Source organism: Drosophila miranda (assembly GCF_003369915.1).
Source record: "Drosophila miranda strain MSH22 chromosome Y unlocalized genomic scaffold, D.miranda_PacBio2.1 Contig_Y2_pilon, whole genome shotgun sequence".
Taxonomy (NCBI): Eukaryota; Metazoa; Arthropoda; class Insecta; order Diptera; family Drosophilidae; genus Drosophila; species Drosophila miranda.
In genome coordinates, this window is record NW_022881614.1 from 11,083,040 (window position 1) to 11,107,975 (window position 24,936).

The window sequence follows — 24,936 nt, forward strand, 5'->3', positions numbered from 1 at the left end:
GCGCTCAATCTGCGGTTCTTTTGCGATTCGTTTCGTTACGCTGCTCCAGGTTCTCTTCCACATCACATTTACTTTTCCGAGTTTGCAGCGAGCCGTCATAGAAATTTTGTGAGTGTTGTGAGCTTAAACAAATGTGAAATAATAATAATCTTTGAAGTGGTTTGAAAGAGTAACGTATAAAAAAAAGGTATAAATACTGGGATCCACAAAAGGGAACATTTGGAAAAGTACCAAGAAGGGATATTAGTCTCCCTATGTTACTCAACTTTGCCGCCTCAATTCAAGTTAAAAGGTAAACGAAGGAGAGCGGGTTTTTTTTCTGTTTTTTGAGTTGAAACTTGTAAAATAATTACGGCGTCAATTCGAAAATGGAAGATTCTCAAGTTTAACGCTGTACTGGGGGGTCTCAGACTGTGCAGATCTAGCCTCGGTCTCTTGGAAGAAAAACTGTTGGCGAAGACAGACGTGCTATTTTTGTCCAGTCCAAGTATAAAGAAAAAAAAAGAGGAATAAAAACCGGGAAAAGATCTTAACAGCTGAATACAGCAAAAAGAAAGAAATATTTTGCGTTTATAAAGTAAAAGTGTGTTAAGTGCCAATCTCAATTGGTATGTATTTCAGCGTCGCTAATATACACCACATACACTCGTGGCGTAGGGTAGTGCTTTTTTTTTATTGTAGGAAATTAATTTTTCAAATTGGCGGTTAGTACCGGCTTAAACTTCGGGCAATCGTTTGGGTACCTGTCTGAACCCCAATACGAAAGCTCGCAACAACAATTTCCCCGATATTAGGGCCTCCGCCCGCGGCAAGGGACTTATGCTCCTCGCCCAACTACAGCTCCGTACCAAAAATTCCCAGCGCTAGGCCGAGCAGCACAAAGCGGGAGGCGTAAAAGATCGGCTCATCAGTCGCTTTGCGGGCGCGAGCCACTTATGTGTCACGGAACCGCGATATATTGGAGGCCGTCCAATTCTGCGGAAATTATTAAAGCTATGTAAACGGTCAGCCAATTTCTACCCGAAATATAGATCTGGGTCTCGACCTATTTTCGTTTCCCCATACGAAGTGCCGAGGAGTGCCCAGATGTGAAGCCGGCGGCAACGACTGTCGTTTTTTTTTTATATCCATCAGTGTAACCGCTGATTCCTATTTTTATGCTATAGTGTCATTAGTGTAATTAGCTTAGTAAATTTCTTTTGTTTTGGATCCAGACTTCTGTGATATGTCACTGCTACAAAAATATTTCTAAACCTCGCCCCGCCCACTTCCGCCCCCACAAAGGACGAAAATCTGTGGCATCCACATTTTTAAAGATACGATAAAACCAAAAACACAGAATCGTAGAGGACTACTATATGTTCTAGAATGTAAAATCTCAACCAGATCGTATAATTTGTATAGCCAGAATCAAGAAAACAATTTCATTCTTTCTCGCTCTGTCTCTGTCTAACACACAGGTTTCATGGTAGGTTTTGCCAATTGCAAAATATGAGTTCAAGGATCTCAGAACCTATAAGAGCCAGAGCAACCAAATTTGGTATCCACACTCCTGTGATATCGGACCTTGACCGTTTCGTGTCCAAATTTCGCCACACCCCCTTCTGGGGCATCCACAAATCTCAGAGACTATTAAGGCTAGAGTAACCAAATTTGGTACACACACTCCTTTAAGATGTCACTATAAAACGTATATCTCAAAATTTCGCCCCACCCCCTTCCGCCCCCACAAAGGACGAAAATCTGTTGCATCCACAATATTGCACATTCGAGAAAACTAAAAACGCGGAATCATAGATAATGACCATATCTATCAGATTGCTGAATCTGGATCAGATCGGATCATTTTTGTAGCCAAAAGCAAGAAATCAATTTGCAGTGGCCACGCAGCGCCCGACGTCACGCTCAGACTGATTTTCTGTCTCTCTCGCACGCACTCTTTGTCGTGTCGTTTAATATTAGCGGCGTCTGCCGGAGGAGAGCCATACTGACTAAGAATCGGGTATAAATGTAGAGTTGCGGTCCCCCTCGTTTTTATTGTATAATCTCTTTGCTTATAAGTTAGGCTCAATTCGAATTGATTTACTTTTAATTTATTTGATTTTTACCCCTCACACACTCATACCACATCCCCGCAAACATACGTACAGCTGCAGAACATTCCCAGCACGCCAGCAAACACGCCCACGCCCACGCCAATGGCAACGGCCTCCCCTATTCCAACGATCAATGCCTCGCTGCTGGACAGCTTCTCCCTGTTCGATGATGCAGCCTCAGGCTCCAAGGCTGCCAGCACACCTCTGCACCCCTTGCTAGCGGCATCCTCATCCACGTCAACAGCGTCCACAATTCCCACCGTCACCAGCACCAAGTCCACCACCTCAAATAACCAACACTTGTCGCGTTCCAACACACCGCTGCAGACGCAAGTCACAACAGTATTGGGAATCGGAGAATTAGCAACGACAGGAAGCCTGGGCCTGGAAGCGAGTCTTTTTGATGCCTTTGGCGGCGGCAAAAGAAACGTCAATACGAAAACACCAACGCCAGGCCTCATCACGGGACCCACAGACTTTAAGGATGATCCGTTCAAGAACTACCGCTATGAAGATACGTTCAGCATCAAAGATCCCTTTGCCGACGATGATCAGGTGGAGGATGTTGGTACCAAGGCCGAGGCCCATAAAAATAACTTTGCGGAGGACTTTAGCTCAGAGGGTGCGTACGCATATTGGTTTTTTCAGCTCAGGATAATCTCATCTTGATAGAATTTTCATATTTTAGATGAGATGGGAACCGGCGCCGTCAAGACCCTCAACAACATGAAAAGAATAAACATCAATAACAACATGACACCGAGAGCCGTAACACCCTTGAACAACGATATCATGCAGCAGTTTGATGCATTCAATCTGAACGCGAGTCCGGCCCCATCCTCGCACCACTCGAATGCCTCACAGAACCACAAAAAGTCCCAGACGGCGCTGGATGCGTTTGCGGACTTTGATGACTTTGGATCGGACACAGTTGGAACTACAGACACAACAACAACAACAACGACGACAACCACTAAGAAACTCAACGATTCCTTCTTCGATGCATTTAATGACAACTTGAAGCTTAACGACAACACAACCGCAGCCACAGGAACAATGCCGACATCGGTAACAAAAGCTTTGGCCAGCGAAAAAATCAGTACGAGCAGGACGTCATTCGATGCCTTTGCCGTTAGTAGCGACGCCTTCAATGACAACTTCGAGGACAGCTTTGGTGGAAGCAAGCCGACTAATTCCACCCAACTGGACAACAATTTTGCCAAATTCGAGGCCTTCGATGTCCATAACTTCTCGAGTGACTTTGGCAAGGGTTTCCCGGAGGGCAAGCAGAATGGCGGGGCCAAGAAGGAACAAACTAAGGATAGGTACGCGGCGGACTACTCAAAGCCGGAGAGCTTTGACGCTGACCTGGAAGAGGCGCTCAAGCGCAGTATGCTGGACAATTAACAACTGAGAAGGCGAGCGCGAAACGAAACAGACGTGTGTGATCGAACAATTTGACATCTCCAATTAAGTGCATATAATGTTCTATACGACACCATTTAATTACTATTATTTATGATCGTTTGATTTAGGCTTCGAACCTTCGAGCTTCGAGCACTTTTTCTGTACCTCTTCTGGGCTCAAGGATTTGCTTGATTTGAATTTTGAATCGCACGTCTGCCGTGTAGGATGAGAAACGTTGGTATTACTGCATATCTATAAGTACGTTCACATATTCGTCTATATAAATTTATAAAATTACCAGTAATCATATACTTGTAGACCCTAAAAACATTATACCAAAAGTCTATGAATAATAAACGAATGAAACGACATCATCATCATCTGCAGCCGCAGTCATGATGCAATTATACAACGTGGTCTCGTCGGGAGCCGAAGTTCCTTCGTGTTGTCCCTTATCGTCAGTGCATGCTTGCTTGTTGATGATGAAGGTTGTTCACGGACCAATTTTTTGAAATATTCTTAACCCTTATGTCCCGACAACAACAAAATTATAAAAAGCATATAAAAAAAATACCACAGAATTAGAAGTAATCTTTATATATTATGTAAAAGAACATTTTAATATAACTAAAAATGTTGAAGAAAAATTATTAATGGCTGCATAAAATTTAAATATTAATATACATATCAGTAAAATCATTTTATTTTAAAATTTTAAAACCCACGGGCCTGTTAAGGGTTAATCAACATCAACATATACCGTCTCACTCACACTCACTATACTATGTGCCCTTCACTCGCACTTATTGCTAGCATACGTTAAGGGACTAACTTTTGCCGACGAGACCACCTTGTATAATTGCATCATGCTGCGCTCAATCTGCGGTTCTTTTGCGATTCGTTTCGTTACGCTGCTCCAGGTTCTCTTCCACATCACATTTACTTTTCCGAGTTTGCAGCGAGCGGTCATAGAAATTTTGTGAGTGTTGTGAGCTTAAACAAATGTGAAATAATAATAATCTTTGAAGTGGTTTGAAAGAGTAACGTATAAAAAAAAGGTATAAATACTGGGATCCACAAAAGGGAACATTTGGAAAAGTACCAAGAAGGGATATTAGTCTCCCTATGTTACTCAACTTTGCCGCCTCAATTCAAGTTAAAAGGTAAACGAAGGAGAGCGGGTTTTTTTTCTGTTTTTTGAGTTGAAACTTGGAAAATAATTACGGCGTCAATTCGAAAATGGAAGATTCTCAAGTTTAACGCTGTACTGGGGGGTCTCAGACTGTGCAGATCTAGCCTCGGTCTCTTGGAAGAAAAACTGTTGGCGAAGACAGACGTGCTATTTTTGTCCAGTCCAAGTATAAAGAAAAAAAAAGAGGAATAAAAACCGGGAAAAGATCTTAACAGCTGAATACAGCAAAAAGAAAGAAATATTGTGCGTTTATAAAGTAAAAGTGTGTTAAGTGCCAATCTCAATTGGTATGTATTTCAGCGTCGCTAATATACACCACATACACTCGTGGCGTAGGGTAGTGCTTTTTTTTTATTGTAGGAAATTAATTTTTCAGATTGGCGGTTAGTACCGGCTTAAACTTCGGGCAATCGTTTGGGTACCTGTCTGAACCCCAATACGAAAGCTCGCAACAACAATTTCCCCGATATTAGGGCCTCCGCCCGCGGCAAGGGACTTATGCTCCTCGCCCAACTACAGCTCCGTACCAAAAATTCCCAGCGCTAGGCCGAGCAGCACAAAGCGGGAGGCGTAAAAGATCGGCTCATCAGTCGCTTTGCGGGCGCGAGCCACTTATGTGTCACGGACCCGCGATATATTGGAGGCCGTCCAATTCTGCGGAAATTATTAAAGCTATGTAAACGGTCAGCCAATTTCTACCCGAAATATAGATCTGGGTCTCGACATATTTTCGTTTCCCCATACGAAGTGCCGAGGAGTGCCCAGATGTGAAGCCGGCGGCAACGACTGTCGTTTTTTTTTTATATCCATCAGTGTAACCGCTGATTCCTATTTTTATGCTATAGTGTCATTAGTGTAATTAGCTTAGTAAATTTCTTTTGTTTTGGATCCAGACTTCTGTGATATGTCACTGCTACAAAAATATTTCTAAACTTCGCCCCGCCCACTTCCGCCCCCACAAAGGACGAAAATCTGTGGCATCCACATTTTTAAAGATACGATAAAACCAAAAACGCAGAATCGTAGAGGACTACTATATGTTCTAGAATGTAAAATCTCAACCAGATCGTATAATTTTTATAGCCAGAATCAAGAAAACAATTTCATTCTTTCTCGCTCTGTCTCTGTCTAACACACAGGTTTCATGGTAGGTTTTGCCAATTGCAAAATATGAGTTCAAGGATCTCAGAACCTATAAGAGCCAGAGCAACCAAATTTGGTATCCACACTCCTGTGATATCGGACCTTGACCGTTTCGTGTCCAAATTTCGCCACACCCCCTTCCGCGCCCGCAAAGGACGAAAATCTGGGGCATCCACAAATCTCAGAGACTATTAAGGCTAGAGCAACCAAATTTGGTATCCGCACTCCTGTTAGATCTCACTATAAAACGTATATCTCAAAATTTCGCCCCACCCCCTTCTGCCCCCACAAAGGACGAAAATCTGTTGCATCCACAATATTGCACATTCGAGAAAACTAAAAACGCGGAATCATAGATAATGACCATATCTATCAGATTGCTGAATCTGGATCAGATCGGATCATTTTTGTAGCCAAAAGCAAGAAATCAATTTGCAGTGGCCACGCAGCGCCCGACGTCACGCTCAGACTGATTTTCTGTCTCTCTCGCACGCACTCTTTGTCGTGTCGTTTAATATTAGCGGCGTCTGCCGGAGGAGAGCCATACTGACTAAGAATCGGGTATAAATGTAGAGTTGCGGTCCCTCTCGTTTTAATTGTATAATCTCTTTGCTTATAAGTTAGACTCAATTCGAATTGATTTACTTTTAATTTATTTGATTTTTACCCCTCACACACTCATACCACATCCCCGCAAACATACGTACAGCTGCAGAACATTCCCAGCACGCCAGCAAACACGCCCACGCCCACGCCAATGGCAACGGCCACCCCTATTCCAACGATCAATGCCTCGCTGCTGGACAGCTTCTCCCTGTTCGATGATGCAGCCTCAGGCTCCAAGGCTGCCAGCACACCTCTGCACCCCTTGCTAGCGGCATCCTCATCCACGTCAACAGCGTCCACAATTCCCACCGTCACCAGCACCAAGTCCACCACCTCAAATAACCAACACTTGTCGCGTTCCAACACACCGCTGCAGACGCAAGTCACAACAGGATTGGGAATCGGAGAATTAGCAACGACAGGAAGCCTGGGCCTGGAAGCGAGTCTTTTTGATGCCTTTGGCGGCGGCAAAAGAAACGTCAATACGAAAACACCAACGCCAGGCCTCATCACGGGACCCACAGACTTTAAGGATGATCCGTTCAAGAACTACCGCTATGAAGATACGTTCAGCATCAAAGATCCCTTTGCCGACGATGATCAGGTGGAGGATGTTGGTACCAAGGCCGAGGCCCATAAAAATAACTTTGCGGAGGACTTTAGCTCAGAGGGTGCGTACGCATATTGGTTTTTTCAGCTCAGGATAATCTCATCTTGATAGAATTTTCATATTTTAGATGAGATGGGAACCGGCGCCGTCAAGACCCTCAACAACATGAAAAGAATAAACATCAATAACAACATGACACCGAGAGCCGTAACACCCTTGAACAACGATATCATGCAGCAGTTTGATGCATTCAATCTGAACGCGAGTCCGGCCCCATCCTCGCACCACTCGAATGCCTCACAGAACCACAAAAAGTCCCAGACGGCGCTGGATGCGTTTGCGGACTTTGATGACTTTGGATCGGACACAGCTGGAACTACAGCCACAACAACAACAACAACGACGACAACCACTAAGAAACTCAACGATTCCTTCTTCGATGCATTTAATGACAACTTGAAGCTTAACGACAACACAACCGCAGCCACAGGAACAATGCCGACATCGGTAACAAAAGCTTTGGCCAGCGAACAAATCAGTACGAGCAGGACGTCATTCGATGCCTTTGCCGTTAGTAGCGACGCCTTCAATGACAGCTTCGAGGACAGCTTTGGTGGAAGCAAGCCGACTAATTCCACCCAACTGGACAACAATTTTGCCAAATTCGAGGCCTTCGATGTCCATAACTTCTCGAGTGACTTTGGCAAGGGTTTCCCGGAGGGCAAGCAGAATGGCGGGGCCAAGAAGGAACAAACTAAGGATAGGTACGCGGCGGACTACTCAAAGCCGGAGAGCTTTGACGCTGACCTGGAAGAGGCGCTCAAGCGCAGTATGCTGGACAATTAACAACTGAGAAGGCGAGCGCGAAACGAAACAGACGTGTGTGATCGAACAATTTGACATCTCCAATTAAGTGCATATAATGTTCTATACGACACCATTTAATTACTATTATTTATGATCGTTTGATTTAGGCTTCGAACCTTCGAGCTTCGAGCACTTTTTCTGTACCTCTTCTGGGCTCAAGGATTTGCTTGATTTGAATTTTGAATCGCACGTCTGCCGTGTAGGATGAGAAACGTTGGTATTACTGCATATCTATAAGTACGTTCACATATTCGTCTATATAAATTTATAAAATTACCAGTAATCATATACTTGTAGACCCTAAAAACATTATACCAAAAGTCTATGAATAATAAACGAATGAAACGACATCATCATCATCTGCAGCCGCAGTCATGATGCAATTATACAACGTGGTCTCGTCGGGAGCCGAAGTTCCTTCGTGTTGTCCCTTATCGTCAGTGCATGCTTGCTTGTTGATGATGAAGGTTGTTCACGGACCAATTTTTTGAAATATTCTTAACCCTTATGTCCCGACAACAACAAAATTATAAAAAGCATATAAAAAAAATACCACAGAATTAGAAGTAATCTTTATATATTATGTAAAAGAACATTTTAATATAACTAAAAATGTTGAAGAAAAATTATTAATGGCTGCATAAAATTTAAATATTAATATACATATCAGTAAAATCATTTTATTTTAAAATTTTAAAACCCACGGGCCTGTTAAGGGTTAATCAACATCAACATATACCGTCTCACTCACACTCACTATACTATGTGCCCTTCACTCGCACTTATTGCTAGCATACGTTAAGGGACTAACTTTTGCCGACGAGACCACCTTGTATAATTGCATCATGCTGCGCTCAATCTGCGGTTCTTTTGCGATTCGTTTCGTTACGCTGCTCCAGGTTCTCTTCCACATCACATTTACTTTTCCGAGTTTGCAGCGAGCGGTCATAGAAATTTTGTGAGTGTTGTGAGCTTAAACAAATGTGAAATAATAATAATCTTTGAAGTGGTTTGAAAGAGTAACGTATAAAAAAAAGGTATAAATACTGGGATCCACAAAAGGGAACATTTGGAAAAGTACCAAGAAGGGATATTAGTCTCCCTATGTTACTCAACTTTGCCGCCTCAATTCAAGTTAAAAGGTAAACGAAGGAGAGCGGGTTTTTTTTCTGTTTTTTGAGTTGAAACTTGTAAAATAATTACGGCGTCAATTCGAAAATGGAGGATTCTCAAGTTTAACGCTGTCTTGGGGGTCTCAGGCTGTGCAGATCTAGCCTCGGTCTCTTGGAAGAAAAACTGTTGGCGAAGACAGACGTGCTATTTTTGTCCAGTCCAAGTATAAAGAAAAAAAAAGAGGAATAAAAACCGGGAAAAGATCTTAACAGCTGAATACAGCAAAAAGAAAGAAATATTGTGCGTTTATAAAGTAAAAGTGTGTTAAGTGCCAATCTCAATTGGTATGTATTTCAGCGTCGCTAATATACACCACATACACTCGTGGCGTAGGGTAGTGCTTTTTTTTATTGTAGGAAATTAATTTTTCAGATTGGCGGTTAGTACCGGCTTAAACTTCGGGCAATCGTTTGGGTACCTGTCTGAACCCCAATACGAAAGCTCGCAACAACAATTTCCCCGATATTAGGGCCTCCGCCCGCGGCAAGGGACTTATGCTCCTCGCCCAACTACAGCTCCGTACCAAAAATTCCCAGCGCTAGGCCGAGCAGCACAAAGCGGGAGGCGTAAAAGATCGGCTCATCAGTCGCTTTGCGGGCGCGAGCCACTTATGTGTCACGGACCCGCGATATATTGGAGGCCGTCCAATTCTGCGGAAATTATTAAAGCTATGTAAACGGTCAGCCAATTTCTACCCGAAATATAGATCTGGGTCTCGACCTATTTTCGTTTCCCCATACGAAGTGCCGAGGAGTGCCCAGATGTGAAGCCGGCGGCAACGACTGTCGTTTTTTTTTTTATATCCATCAGTGTAACCGCTGATTCCTATTTTTATGCTATAGTGTCATTAGTGTAATTAGCTTAGTAAATTTCTTTTGGTTGTGTTTTTAAATTCTGTTCGGAAGAAATAGCAAGTGGAATGTGTGACAGGGCGAAAGTGAACAACGGTTAAACGGCAGAGGAGAGCGTGAGTTTTTTTTGTAAAAGTATTTCTCCAGCTTTCGTTTTAGGAACGTTGCCGCAGTCCATGGAAGCGCTTTCATCGCTGTTTCAACGAATTTATTAAAACAAATCAAAGGAAGGCCGTAAGTGATCCCAAAACATAAAGATAAAACATTGGAGTTTGTTTGTTATGAGCAACTATTTATTGCATGACCAAAAAAAAAAAAAAAACCTCACGTAGTCAGGGGCTTCGTCGCTTAAGAGAGGCTGTGCGCTCTCCCTTATGCCCTGCTGGCAACCATAAGCGCTTACGCCGCGCATAAGAACCAGCCCTCTTAAGAACAAGGCACAAAAGGGAAGATGCGAGGCTGGTCGCTCTGACGTTCTTTTATGCTTTCTACTTGCGGTTGCTTTCGCTAATGCACTTGAATTACTGACCTGCCATAACGATCGCGGCGCACAGTTTTTACATTCCCTTTTGCATATTTATTTATTATTATTATCTATTTGCCTAACATAAAAGCTGGAGATATGTACCCTTCCCTTCTTTCAATTTGTAAGTTAAATTTCAATCTAAAGTGTATTATTAAGAGTTAATCATTTATTAGTTTACTAGTGCGATGCATGTGCTATTGCTCAATATGAAATATAGGATTTAACATGAATCGGGGCTAGAGTTCTATATGCGGGGACCATGCTGGGCAAAGGAGGGTAATGGGGTTGGATAGGAGGCTGTAAGAGCCTTCTTTATGGGATCACCGGATGAACCGGGAGCGGTGATCATGGTAGGGTGGGCATGAGTGGTCACAACAACACCGTGGCACGACTTGTATGTGTGTATGTGTCCGTGTGTGTGTAGTTAGGTGTATTTGCTCTTGTACATATTTGTGTCGATACTTCGCTTGCACGTGAAATTTTAATGAACGTTACTGTATCAGTATTATGATTGTTGGAGTTGAGCTGTGTCCCGTCCGTTCTGGGAAATAAAAACCCCCCATTTCTTGCCGATGAGACGGAAGCCGGAACAAGCACGTGCCCGGACGGTAGACGAACCATCACCTGCTCAGCCTTCCGTGAAGGTTTGGTAATATCCAATATGCTACATCTTCAAAGTGGAGGGATGAGGGTGATCAAACGCTAACAACCAAGTCCCCCTCTACATACACACACATATGTAACATGTATTCTGCTGCATTAGCGCTACAAAAACAAGAGGGGAAGACAGACTTTGGTCCGCCGAACATTTGATACCCTGACAGATCCAACAGCACTCCGCGCTGCATAAATATAGCTGGAATAACAAGGTTTTGTGCAACGATTCATTGAAACACGACTACAAAAGCTGATCAAGAAAATGCATATATGTTTTTAGGGTCGGAATGTTATGTGCAACCGCAAACATCTGCCCAAGAATAATATCCTCTTCAAGGGTATTACAACCAGCCGGCAAACAAACTTAGATATGTACGAAGCAAGAGAGAGAGAGCTAGCAAGAGAGACACACATAAAAAAGGCACGATCTGTGCTGTTCCAACATCTGTACTTTTGCCTGTGTCTATTTGATTGCGTGTGTGTGTGTGTGCTTGGGCCGCTAATTACATTTGTTTTGTAAATTTAATTTCCCAGCGAAGGGGATATTGTAGGGGGTACATAGGTATGTATGTATGTGGAGACCAGCGGTATCTGGACTGTCAGTACAATTCCTTCAGGAGTGTCGTCTGATACTAAGTTATCTTACATATATGTATGTATGTACATATGTATGTACATACATATGTACAAATGTTTATGTAGTTGCGTGGTTATCTGATATTCTGTAGTGGACAACGATTAGAAGGACTGATGTTTTCCTCAGAGGTCGACCAGCACGCTATCATTCCGGCTACTGTCTCGTCGGCAAAAGGGTGGTGTCCTTTTATATTTTTCTATTCTGAGACCTACGATATTTTTTTTTATATTAAAAGAGCGTGCAAGAAACTTAACGACATGTACAAGTACAATACCAGAACCGGAGAGAAACAAAACTTTTGGCCATTAGACTTCACTTACACATATGCACACGCACGCGACACGAACGGATCAAAAGTCGTCCTCAGCTGGAATGAAGGACCACGCCCACCCTTCCTTGGTCATAATCTGCCATCTTCCTCTATTCTTTAGGGCTCGCTACTACAGGGGCTGGTTATCGGAAATCAAGATCAACGTTTAAGGAGACATTATAAATTTATTCATTAATAGCTAAAATTTAGATACATTACTAGCACTTAGTTTACCCTCTCCAAATATTTTCAATTTCCCTTAACTTAACTCCCCTGCGCTTAAACTTGGTTTTATTTTTATTCTTCGAAACTCAAAGATTGGCCTTGCTGCGTCAGCAGCTGATCCCCTCTCTCAAACTTCAACGCTCGATTGACGGCTCGACAGACTTACAAAGTAAACGCATTTCATTTTTTCGTTTCTCCCCAATAGAACAAGTGTGATTTAGCCAATTGTCATCATCGGCAGAACCGATTATTAAAATGACTTCGCTTTATGGTTTTATTTACTCACTGTTTCTTTTGTTGTGTTGCGGTCCATCGGCGAAAGCGGTTTCCCGATGCCAGCTGATAAATCTTCGTGAGGGATCAAGAGTTTTTATACCCGATACTCATAATGAGTATTGGGGTATATTAGATTTGTGGTAAAAGTGGATGTGTGTAACGTCCAGAAGGAATCGTTTCCGACCCCTTAAAGTATATATATTCTTGATCAGCATCAATAGCCGATTCGATTGAGCCCTGTCTGTCTGTCCGTCTGTCCGTCCGTCCGTCCGTCCCCTTCAGCGCCTAGTGCTCAAAGACTATAAGATCTAGAGCAACGATGTTTTGGATCCAGACTTCTGTGATATGTCACTGCTACAAAAATATTTCAAAACTTCGCCCCGCCCACTTCCGCCCCCACAAAGGACGAAAATCTGTGGCATCCACATTTTTAAAGATACGATAAAACCAACCAACGCAGAATCGTAGAGGATGACTATATGTTCTAGAGTGTAAAATCTCAACCAGATCGTATAATTATTATAGCCAGAATCAAGAAAACAATTTAATTCTTTCTCGCTCTGTCTCTCTCTAACACACAGGTTTCTTGGACGGCTTTGCCAATTGCAAAATATGAGTTCAAGGATCTCAGAACCTATAAGAGCCAGAGCAACCAAATTTGGTATCCACACTCCTGTGATATCGGACCTTGACCGTTTCGTGTCCAAATTTCGCCACACCCCCTTCCGCCCCCGCAAAGGACGAAAATCTGGGGCATCCACAGATCTTAGTGACTATTAAGGCTAGAGCAACCAAATTTGGTATCCGCACTTCTGTTAGATCTCACTATAAAACGTATATCTCCGAATTTCGCCCCACCCTTTTCCGCCCCCACAAAGGACGAAAATCTGTTGCATCCACAATATTGCACATTCGAGAAAACTAAAAACGCAGAATCATAGATAATGACCATATCTATCAGATTGCTGAATATAGATCAGATCAGATAATTTTTATAGCCAAAAGGAACAAATCAATTTGCACTGGCTACGCAGCCCCCGACGTCACGCTCAGACTGATTTTCTGTCTCTCTCGCACGCACTCCTTGTCGTGTCGTTTAATATTAGCGGCGTCTGCCGGAGGAGAGCCATACTGACTTAGTATCGGGTATAACTGTAGAGTTGCGGTCTCCGCAGCAACTCACAACGTTCCCCCTCGTTTTTATTTATTTTTCTTTTTGTTGTACCTGTATGTGTAAACTGGCACTTGCACTCACACTTGCCCTAGGAGAGCACAACGAAATCCCCCTTACCCCTTTGCAGTAGAATTAATAGGTATGTTTTTATCTTTAGCTTATTATAAATTCATTATTTTACTCTTTTGCTCTACTTCCTCTTCCTATTCTTTTCTCCTTTCCGGTCCACTCGCACTCTCTCTCCTTCTGCGAGCGACCGAAAATTTGAGCCGATCCCGGTTTCGGTTCAACCACTGGAGTTCTATGACACTGCGGCACTGAGACGAGGGGTTTTTCCGTTTACAAAAAAAGTTTGATCGTAAATTGGTTTTCGTTTTCTTTTGATCTGCTCGCGATACACGACGTGCTGCTTCCCAACGGCAACTATCTCTTTCTTCAGCTCGCTAGGCTAGCCTTGGTCGAATTATTCTCGTCTCTGCTTCGCTCTAGTTTCCCCTTGTTTATGGTTCCCCTCTGCTTTGCATTCCCCTTGCCAGGTGGATTTATGTTGGAGCGGAGCTCTTTGCCTTGAGTTTTAAGTGAGGCTGGGGTGCCAAACCCGCGGATCTGCCCCAATTTAGCAGTGGAATTTCTTTGCTGACTGCTTTTTTTCTCGTTCTAGCAGGCTCGCGCACTTTTCCGAATCTACTTCCTGAGCTTCGCTAGAAGCTACCAGTTGGCTCAGTCTCCAAGACGAACGAGGGGGAACGTTGTGAGTTGCTGCGGACACCGCAACTCTACGGTTATACCCGATACTAAGTCAGTATGGCTCTCCTCCGGCAGACGCCGCTAATATTAAACGACACGAAAAAGAGTGCGTGCCAGAGAGACAGAAAATCAGTCTGAGCGTGACGTCGGGCGCTGCGTAGCCACTGGAAATTGATTTGTTCCTATTGGCTATAAAAATGATCTGATCTGATCCAGATTCAGCAATCTGATAGATATGGTCATTATCTATGATTCCGCGTTTTTAGTTTTCTCGAATGTGCAATATTGTGGATGCAACAGATTTTCGTCCTTTGTGGGGGCGGAAGGGGGTGGGGCGAAATTTTGAGATATACGTTTTATAGTGAGATAAAACAGGAGTGCGGATACCAAATTTGGTTGCTCTAGCCTTAATAGTCTCTGAGATTTTTGAATATCCCCAGATTTTCGTCCTTTGCGGGGGCGGAAGGGGGTGTGGCGAAATTTTGAAACAAACTCGTCTCGGTCCGATATATTAGGAGTGTGGATACCAAATTTGGTTGCACTAGCTTTTATAGTCTCTGAGATCTAGGCGCTAATGTTTTACTCTAAGCAAAGCCGCCTATGCTACGTGTGTGTTAGAGAGAGACAGGGCGAGAAAAAATGAAATTGTTTTCTTGATGCTGGCTATAATAATAATACGATCCAATTCAGATTCCGCAGTCTTAAAGATATGGTCATTTTCTACAATTCTACGTTTTTGGTTTTATCGTATCTTTAAAATTGTGGATGCCACAGATTGTCGTCCTTTGTGGGGGCGGAAGTGGGCGGGGCGAAGTTTTGAAATATTTTTGTAGCAGTGACATATCACAGAAGTCTGGATCCAAAACATCGTTGCTCTAGCTCTTATAGTCTTTGAGCACTAGGCGCTGAAGGGGACGGACAGACGGACGGACGGACAGACGGACAGACGGATAGACAGACAGACAGACAGGGCCCAATCGACTCGGCTATTGATGCTGATCAAGAATATATATACTTTATGGGGTTGGAAACGATTCCTTCTGGACGTTACACACATCCACTTTTACCACAAATCTAATATACCCCAATACTCATTTTGAGTATCTGGTATAAAAAGAGCGAATGCCATTCTGCCTCGACTCTCGGACCCTACTTTCTCTGCTCGACCCTTCAACTGTCAACTTCCATTACTCTTTCCTCAGATACGATCTTTGACCTATAGGTGGCGCGTTAATTTATCTTTTTCTTCCACCCCCAGTGCTGTTAGGACGCACAGTTGTACCTGAATTTTGGTCTGCCGAGAAGCTATCCTATTCCCCGAGTGAATTTCCCCAAAGCTACAGGGCACTTTACAAATTCCCCCCTGCCAAATCAGACTTGGGGTAGTGAGACAGAGCTGTCACACGACCGAAAGCACAAGGCTGATCCAACCTTATTTCGTAAAACTTGTTGCCCTGTCTTCCAGCAATTTTAACGACCTCAGAAGTGAATAAGTTTCCCCGGATGTGATCATCTGCTGCCCAAACACCATATAGTAAGGAGTAGCCCCTATCCCCGAATGGATTGCCGATCTTAAGGCGCAGCAAATGCTTCTCAGATGCTCATCCCAATCCTTCTGATCCGGTCGAACATATGCTCTAATGGCAGCGATAACCGAGCGAAAAACAAACTTCGAATAGTGATCTAGTACAATAAATATCCCAACATGTCCGCTTCGCGATCTTGGATATGGCCCCAGAAAGTCGATGTAGAGCCTTTGGAAAAACATCTGTGATTCCGCCGGCATTCCAATAGGAGGTCTTAATGTGGTGTTGGGTGGTTTTGTTGTTTTGCATTGACTGCAGGCATTTACATATGTGTGTCTTCACGTCATTCACCAGACCCGGCCAATAATAATAGCGCCTGATACGCTCCAAAGTCTTATGTATCACTCCATGGGAGGCCAAGGGATGGTCATGTGCTCTTTCCAACACTTCTTTTATCATCTCTTTCGGTACCCAGAGCTTCCATGCAAAAGAATCATGCACTAGATCCCCTGTTGAGTGTTCTGCTCGACGATAGATCAAACCATCAACTGCTTTTACATCTGGCAGTTTCGAACTATTGGCTTCTCTTCTACACGCTCTACTTGATCTAAATAATCTGCCGATTTAAAGTGTGGGGAATCTGTATCTACCAATGGCCCTGGTTCATATCTATAGCCGCTATGTCATCTTCATGGACTCTCGATAAAACGTCAGGTACTACATTTAACTTTCCTTTTCTGTGCTCAATCTTAAATCGAAAGCCTTGGAGTTTGAGTGCCCATCTAGCTAATCTTGAGTGCAGGTCGCTTTGTGACATTAGCCACTTTAATGAGGCGTGTTCCGTGATAACCGTAAACTCGTGGCCCTCGACATACGCCCTAAATCGCTTTATGCTGACCAGTGCAGCTAAGCACTCCTGCTCCGTAACGGTATAATTTCTCTGTGCCCTATTTAATTTTTTTGTCACAAAAGCGATGGGTAATTCCTCTCCCTCGTCCGTCTTCTGAACTAGCACCCATCCAACTCCTGATTTGCTTGCATCGCAATGGATGTAAAATGGCTTAGTGAAGTCTGGGCTACGCAAAACAGGAGTACTGCAGAGCAATTCTTTCAGCCGCTCAAATGCTTTTTCTCCCTCACTGGACATGACAAATTTCTGCTTTGGTTTCAGCAGATCAGTCAATGGAGCTGAAACTGAAGCAAAACTGAGAATAAACTTCTTATACCAGCCAGCCATGCCTAAAAAGCTTCTCAGTGCTCTCAATGTTTTTGGCAAAGGGAAGTTGGTAATGGCCGAAATCTTATCGGGATCGGTCTTTATGCCTCCTTCGCCTATTACATGCCCGAGATACTTAACCGATTGCATGCAAAAATGACTTTTTTCGATGTTTATTGTCAGTCCAGCCTTTCGAATTTTCGAAGAAACCGTCTCCAGCACTTTCATGTGTGAGGCAAAGCTATCAGAGATTATGAGAAAATCATCCAAGTACACGAATACTTCGTTGCGAAGTGCAAACGGAATGACTTTATCCATCAGTCTCGACATCGTTTGAGACGCATTACACAGCCCGAATGGCATAACCTTATATTGATACAAGGGTCTACCTGGTATAGTGAACGCCGTCTTGGGTCTTGAGCCTACATCTAGCGGAATTTGCCAGAAAGCGTCTTTTAAGTCCAGGCTTGATATAAAATTTGCTCTTGGCAGTCTGCTTAGAATGCCATCAATGTGGGGAACCGGATAGGCATCTTTCTCAGCTACTGCATTCACCTTTCTACTGTCCAAGCAAAGTCTCACTTTCCCTGGTTTTTGGACTAAGACAACAGGCCCATGCGCTTTCCGACTCCTCAATTACCCCAAGCTTGATCATCCTGTCTACTTCCGCGTAGATCAGCTTCTCTATGGCAGGTGAAACCGAAAAATGCCATTGTTTGATGGGCTTAGCGTTTCCCGTATCTATCACATGGCTCAGAATCGATGTCTTACCGAGACCAGAAACAGCAAAGGAAGGAAACTGATCCACTATTGTTTTTAAAGCGAATTCTTGGGCAGGTGACAAGATGTGTTTATTCTGAGATGCCTCTATTCCTGCTATCTGTAACGGCAATGGTAATAGGTTGAAGATTTTCCAAAAATCTATCCCCAAGTATAAGTCTTGACTTAGAGAGGGAATGATAAATAGTTCTTTCTCCTTGGATTCTCCCTTAAATTCCATGCTAGTCCTTAATTTGCCTACTATCTGCTGCCTTTTTCCATCTGCTGTACTTGCGCTTGACATTATCTTCTTGAAAGGTCGTCCGCTACATATCAAATCCTTGGCCCTCCCACACAACTCATCCCCGCACCCGTGTCTAACAAACCCACTCTAGATTCCTCAAACACTCTAACTTTTGCGTACGGACGTTGGTCCCCATTTTTCTTCCTAATGGAGTTTATGACTTTTGAAGCTTCCCAAAATGCCTTAAGACGCTTCGTGCTTCTCGAGACACTTCTTATTTTCTGCGACCTTATAGGTAAAACTAAGTTTCTAAAACTATCTATTCTTCTATGCCAGTACAAAGGTTCCGCTACCTGAGCCAATTCGGGAATCTTTCCCTGTCCATCAGTACGATTCTCTGCTTCTAATCCTGCTTCGTCGGTTTTCGGTGTGGAACACCTGTCAGCTGACGAGTGTCTGATGGGTTCCCCTTCCCGTTTTTTTGACACCTTTGGCAGGACGGATTATAAATATTTGGGATACCACAACCGTAGCAAAATATCTTCCGCTTCGCTGCACAGTCCTTGTATCTATGTCCCTCTTTCCTACAGTTCCAGCATACTAACGCCATTGCCCCTATTTCCTCATTAGCTTCCCCCTCTGAAAATTCAGTTGCCTCGTCACTGATCGCTTCCTCTACGAGCTCCGCGACTTGCTTTTTTAAAGGTCCAAGCTTTTGATATCCGTGCGTACGTTGCACCTCTTCCAAGAAACATTCTCTTTTTCTGCAGATGTCCCTCAACGTTTCGATCGAATTTATCGGAATATTCAAAATTTCGTGCTGGATCTCCGGCCGTAGATTTCGTCGAACAATTTCTATTAAGATCTTGTCCGATAGCGGCTGATCTAGTCGGTCAGTAAGCTTCTGGATAGATTCAAGAAATACCTCAAACGACTCCTTTTCTTTTTGTTTCCTGTCTCTTATCATTTGTCTAATATCAACGTCTGTCCGAGGGTCCCTGAAATGCTTTCTCAAAGCCATGCAAAGGTCCTTCCATCGCACCACACCAACGGTCTTGTGGTACCGCCAGTAAAAGTCGGAAGTTTTGCCTTCAAACAAGGTGTTTGCGTTTCCCGTCAAGGGTTTGATGGGTCAGGGCCTCCACTCGATAAATAAAGCTGTCCACATTTAGACCATCAGAAGCTCCATTGAACCGAAGTTTCCAATTAATCATAATGTGACCAACTTTATCTGGCCTTTGAGCCAAGTCTGTGCCAATGGACCTAGCTATTGATCGCCGTGGTTGCGGGGATCCCATATCCTCATTTGCTCCGGAGAGCCCTAAGAAGTGATCCAGAGATGCGTTGTCAGTCAGATGGGGGGTCGGTGGTTGCTGTGGTGCACCCACGTGAGATTCGAGGCTGGTGGTTATTAGGTTTGCCATCTTCTCTGTCAACTGTGACAATAGTTCGTTTTGCATTTTCATAACCGCTGCGTTTATCTGTGCGGTCATGCTGCTCGAGCTTGTTGAAGGTTGATCTTTGAGTTGTGCCCTTGCATTCCCATCTTCTGAGGTTCCCTGCCCCGAACGCGTTCTCGAAGGTAACTGAACGGGTTGAAAAGACTTTGTGGCGATGCACTGAGTTTGACAAGTTAGGCAAGTGTTTATTGCCATAAAATGGGTCTTTATACAGGACTTGTGAAACTCATGGTTGCACTTTGTCACATATTTATCCGCTTCAGCTAGTTCCTTCAAACATAAAGTGCATTTTGGGGCGCAGCCTCCGTTTCATCGTCTGATCTATCTAATCCCATGTTGATAAACAACCGACGTCGTGATTCTCAATGCTGGGCTAATGAAGTAGATAGTAGTAATTTTTATACCCGATACTCAAAATGAGTATTGGGGTATATTAGATTTGTGGTAAAAGTGGATGTGTGTAACGTCCAGAAGGAATCGTTTCCGACCCCATAAAGTATATATATTCTTGATCAGCATCAATAGCCGAGTCGATTGAGCCATGTCTGTCTGTCCGTCCGTCCGTCTGTCCGTCTGTCCGTCCGTCCGTCTGTCCGTCCCTATCAGCGCCTAGTGCTCAAAGACTATAAGAGCTAGAGCAACGATGTTTTGGATCCAGACTTCTGTGATATGTCACTGCTACAAAAATATTTCAAAACTTTGCCCCGCCCACTTTCGCCCCCACAAAGGGCGAAAATCTGTGGCATCCACAATTTTAAAGATACGAGAAAATCGAAAATCGTAGAATCGTAGAGAATGACCATATCTTTTAAAATGCAGAATCTGAATTGGATCGTATTATTATTATAGCCAGCATCAAGAAAAAAATTTAATTATACCCGATACTCAAAATGACTATTGGGGTATATTAGATTTGTGGTAAAAGTGGATGTGTGTAACGTCCAGAAGGAATCGTTTCCGACCCCATAAAGTATATATATTCTTGATCAGCATCAATAGCCGAGTCGATTGGGCCCTGTCTGTCTGTCTGTCTGTCCGTCTGTCCGTCTGTCCGTCTGTCCGTCCGTCCGTCTGTCCGTCCCCTTCAGCGCCTAGTGCTCAAAGACTATAAGAGCTAGAGCAACGATGTTTTGGATCCAGACTTCTGTGATATGTCACTGCTACAAGAATATTTCAAAACTTTGCCCCGCCCACTTCCGCCCCCACAAAGGGCAAAAACCTGTGGCATCCACAATTTCGACGATACGAGAAAACTAAAAACGCAGAATCGTAGAAGATGACTATATCTTCTAGAGTGCAAAATCTGAACCAGATCGTATAATTATTATAGCCAGAATCAAGAAAACAATTTAATTTTTTCTCGCCCTGTCTCTCTCTAACACACACGTAGCATAGCCGGCTTTGCTTAGAGTAAAACATTAGCGCCTAGATCTCAGAGACTATAAAAGCTAGAGCAAACAAATTTGGTATCCACACTCCTAATACATCGGACCGAGACGAGTTTGTTTCAAAATTTCGCCGCACCCCCTTCCGCCCCCGCAAAGGATGAAAATCTGGGGATATTCACAAATCTCAGAGACTATTAAGGCTAGAGTAACCAAATTTGGTATCCGCACTCCTGTTAGATCTCACTATAAAACGTATATCTCAAAATTTCGCCCCACCCCCTTCCGCCCCCACAAAAGACGAAAATCTGTTGCATCCACAATATTGCACATTCGAGAAAACTAAAAACGCGGAATCATAGATAATGACCATATCTATCAGATTGCTGAATCTGGATCAGATCGGATCATTTTTATACCCAAAAGGAACAAATCAATTTGCACTGGCTACGCAGCACCCGACGTCACGCTCAGACTGATTTTCTGTCTCTCTCGCACGCACTCCTTGTCGTGTCGGTTAATATTAGCGGCGTCTGCCGGAGGAGAGCCATACTGACTTAGTATCGGGTATAACTGTAGAGTTGCGGTGTCCGCAGCAACTCACTACGTTCCCCCTCGTTTATTTATTTTTCTTTTTGTTGTACCTGTATGTGTAAACTGGCACTTGCACTCACACTCGCCCTAGGAGAGCACAACGAAATCCTCCTTACCCCTTTGCAGTAGAATTAATTGTTATGTTTTTATCTTTAGCTTATTATATATTAATTATTTTACTCTTTTGCTCTACTTCCTCTTCCTATTCTTTTCTCCTTTCCCGTCCACTCGCACTCTCTCTCCTTCTGCGAGCGACCGAAAATATGAGCCGATCCCGCTACCTTTCCGCTAACTCGCTCTGGCTTTTCGGTTTCGGTTCAACCACTGGAGTTCTATGACACTGCGGCACTGAGACGAGGGGTTTTTCCGTTTATAAAAAAAGTTTGATCGTAAATTGGTTTTCGTTTTCTTTTGATCTGCTCGCGATACACGACGTGCTGCTTCCCAACGGCAACTGTCTCTTTCTTCAGCTCGCTTGGCTAGCCTTGGTCGAATTATTCTCGTCTCTGCTTCGCTCTAGTTTCCCCTTGTTTATGGTTCCCCTCTGCTTTGCATTCCCCTTGCCAGGTGCATTTATGTTGAAGCGGTGCTCTTTTTGCCTTGAGATTGAACTGAGATTCGGGTAGGCCAGCCTTAGTCGAATTATTATCGCCTCTGCTGCGCTCTAGGTTCCCCTTGTTTATGGTTCCCCTCTGCTGTGCCTTCCCCTTGCCAGGTGGATTTATGTTGAAGCGGAGCTCTTTGCCTTGAGTTTTAAGTGAGGCTGGGGTGCCAAACCCGCGGATCTGCCCCAATTTAGCAATGGAATTTCTTTGCTGACTGCTTTTTATACCCGATACTCAAAATGAGTATTGGGGTATATTAGATTTGTGGCAAAAGTGGATGTGTGTAACGTCCAGAGGAATCGTTTCCGACCCCATAAAGTATATATATTCTGGATCAGCATCAATAGCCGAGTCGATTGAGCCCTGTCTGTCTGTCCGTCTGTCCGTCTGTCCGTCCGTCCGTCTGTCCGTCCCCTTCAGCGCCTAGTGCTCAAAGTCTATAAGATCTAGAGCAACGATGTTTTGGATCCAGACTTCTGTGATATGTCACTGCTACAAGTATATTTCAAAACTTCGCCCCGCCCACTTCCGTCCCCACAAAGGACGAAAATCTGTGGCATCTACATTTTTAAAGATACGATAAAACCAAAAACGCAGAATCGTAGAGGATGACTATATGTTCTAGAGTGTAAAATCTCAACCAGATCGTATAATTATTATAGCCAGAATCAAGAAAACAATTTCATTCTTTTTTGCTCTGTCTCTCTCTAACACACAGGTTTCATGGTCGGTTTTGCCAATTGCAAAATATGAGTTCAAGGATATCAGAACCTATAAGAGCCAGAGCAACCAAATTTGGTATCCACACTCCTGTGATATCGGACCTTGACCTTTTCATGTCCAAATTTCGCCAAACCCCCTTCCGCCCCCGCAAAGGACGAAAATCTGGGGCATCCACAAATCTCAGAGACTATTAAGGCTAGAGTAACCAAATTTGGTATCCGCACTTTTGTTAGATCTCACTATAAAACGTATATTTCAGAATTTCGCCACACCCCCTTCCGCCCCCACAAAGAACGAAAATCTGTTGCATCCACAATATTGCACATTCGAGAAAACTAAAAACGCAGAATCATAGATAATGACCATATCTATCAGATTCCTGAATCTGGATCAGATCGGATCATTTTTATAGCCAATAGGAACAAATCAATTTGCAGTGGCTACGCAGCGCCCGACGTCACGCTCAGACTGATTTTCTGTCTCTCTCGCACGCACTCTTTGTCGTGTCGTTTAAGATTAGCGGCGTCTGCCGGAGGAGAGCCATACTGACTTAGTATCGGGTATAAATGTAGAGTTGCGGTGTCCGCAGCAACTCACAACGTTCCACCTCGTTTTTTCTCGTTCTAGCAGGCTCGCGCACTTTTCCGAATCTACTTCCTGAGCTTCGCTAGAAGCTACCAGTTGGCTCAGTGTCCAAGACGAAAAAGAGCGAATGCCATTCTGCCTCGACTCTCGGACCCTACTTTCTCTGCACGACCCTTCAACTTTCAACTTCCATTACTCTTTCCTCAGATACGATCTTTGACCTATAGGTGGCGCGTTTATTTTTCTTTTTCTTCCACCCCCAGTGCTTTTAGGACGCACAGTTGTACCTGAATTTTGGTCTGCCGAGAAGCTATCCTATTCCCCGAGTGAATTTCCCCAAAGCTACAGGGCACTTTACAATTCCCGATGGTAAGAGAGTGTTGGTGTATGCGGTTTAATATGTATTGTCTGGGCGGGGGGCTTGGGCGGCTGTTTAATGAAGTTAAGCGCGTGGGTGGCTCGGAGAGTTCGTCCAACTAATTTCATCATTTTGCCACAGTTATCCACAGTACACCATGTCGAGGCCAGCTCTCTACTATGCCACACCGAGTCCTCCCTCACGCGCCGTTGTGCTCACGGCCAAGGCGATCGGTCTTGATCTTGAACTGCGGTAAGTTCCCACAACCATAATTCCCCATATATAAACCAATTAACCGGATCCTCTCCGCCCGTACAGGCCAATTAACCTGCTGAAAGGTGAACATCTGACGCCGGAATTCATCAAAATGAACCCCCAGCACACCATCCCGACCTTGGTCGATGGGGATGCAACTATAATCGACTCGCACTCCATCTGCGCCTATCTGGTGGAGAAATACGGAAAGGAGCAGCAGCAGCTCTATCCAAAGGACTTGGTGCAGCGCGCCAATGTCGATGCACGTCTGCATCTGGATTCGGGTCATCTGTTCGCCCGCCTGCGTTTCCTATACGAGCCGATCCTATACTTCGGTTCGACGGACTGTTCCATTGACAAGATTGCCTACATTCAAAAGTGCTACGAGATTCTGGAGGGTTTCCTCAAGGAGCAGCCCTACTTGTGCGGCACTGATCTGACCATTGCCGACTTCTGTGCCGTGGCCACAGTCACTTCGGTGAACGATGCTGCTCCGATTGATGAGTTCAAGTTCCCCAAGGTAAACGCCTGGCTGAAGCGTCTTGCGGAGCTTCCCTACTACCAGGAGGTGAACAGAGATGGGGCCGACGAGCTGAAGGCCATTTTCAAAGCCAAGTTGGCCGAGAATCGCGGCAAGTAGTTCCCCTAGCGACCACTTATCCAATCTTCTATGTCTACACATACATTTATCTATGCTTGAATAAACGGATTTAGTTTTGCAACCCCATG

The 24,936-nt window shown here is 44.0% G+C and overlaps 3 protein-coding genes and 1 long non-coding RNA gene across 4 annotated transcripts; all 4 read left to right on the plus strand.

The window, feature by feature from the left end:
* Positions 1-2,183: 2,183 nt before the first annotated feature.
* On the plus strand, positions 2,184-3,880 carry LOC117192243 (uncharacterized protein PB18E9.04c-like). The gene is made up of 2 exons (XM_033396907.1): positions 2,184-2,718; positions 2,785-3,880. The coding sequence occupies exons 1-2, from the start codon at positions 2,199-2,201 to the stop codon at positions 3,501-3,503; spliced, it is 1,239 nt and encodes a 412-aa protein (XP_033252798.1). The 5' UTR covers positions 2,184-2,198; the 3' UTR covers positions 3,504-3,880.
* Positions 3,881-6,553: 2,673 nt separating this feature from the next.
* Positions 6,554-8,277, plus strand: LOC117192244 (putative GPI-anchored protein pfl2). The gene is made up of 2 exons (XM_033396908.1): positions 6,554-7,115; positions 7,182-8,277. The coding sequence occupies exons 1-2, from the start codon at positions 6,596-6,598 to the stop codon at positions 7,898-7,900; spliced, it is 1,239 nt and encodes a 412-aa protein (XP_033252799.1). The 5' UTR covers positions 6,554-6,595; the 3' UTR covers positions 7,901-8,277.
* A 474-nt stretch (positions 8,278-8,751) lies between these two features.
* On the plus strand, positions 8,752-24,929 carry LOC117192246 (glutathione S-transferase 1-like). The gene is made up of 3 exons (XM_033396910.1): positions 8,752-8,879; positions 24,094-24,204; positions 24,271-24,929. Exons 1-3 carry the CDS (start codon positions 8,767-8,769, stop codon positions 24,845-24,847), a joined length of 801 nt encoding a protein of 266 aa, XP_033252801.1. The 5' UTR covers positions 8,752-8,766; the 3' UTR covers positions 24,848-24,929.
* On the plus strand, positions 9,187-10,701 carry LOC117192248. The gene is made up of 3 exons (XR_004474260.1): positions 9,187-9,378; positions 9,467-10,179; positions 10,278-10,701. It is a non-coding gene; the product is annotated as an uncharacterized LOC117192248 (long non-coding RNA).
* Positions 24,930-24,936: the final 7 nt, after the last annotated feature.

What these genes read in the sequence shown, in the direction of transcription:
- LOC117192244 (XM_033396908.1), top strand. Translation starts at nt 6,596, where the DNA reads ATGGCAACGGCCACCCCTATTCCAACGATCAATGCCTCGCTGCTGGAC. An exon ending in GGAGGACTTTAGCTCAGAGG is followed by an intron (nt 7,116 to 7,181) that starts GTGCGTACGCAT and finishes TTCATATTTTAG; the next exon opens with ATGAGATGGGAACCGGCGCC.
- LOC117192246 (XM_033396910.1), top strand. Translation starts at nt 8,767, where the DNA reads ATGCTGCGCTCAATCTGCGGTTCTTTTGCGATTCGTTTCGTTACGCTG. An exon ending in CGAGCGGTCATAGAAATTTT is followed by an intron (nt 8,880 to 24,093) that starts GTGAGTGTTGTG and finishes ATTTTGCCACAG; the next exon opens with TTATCCACAGTACACCATGT. An exon ending in GGTCTTGATCTTGAACTGCG is followed by an intron (nt 24,205 to 24,270) that starts GTAAGTTCCCAC and finishes CCGCCCGTACAG; the next exon opens with GCCAATTAACCTGCTGAAAG.
- LOC117192243 (XM_033396907.1), top strand. Translation starts at nt 2,199, where the DNA reads ATGGCAACGGCCTCCCCTATTCCAACGATCAATGCCTCGCTGCTGGAC. An exon ending in GGAGGACTTTAGCTCAGAGG is followed by an intron (nt 2,719 to 2,784) that starts GTGCGTACGCAT and finishes TTCATATTTTAG; the next exon opens with ATGAGATGGGAACCGGCGCC.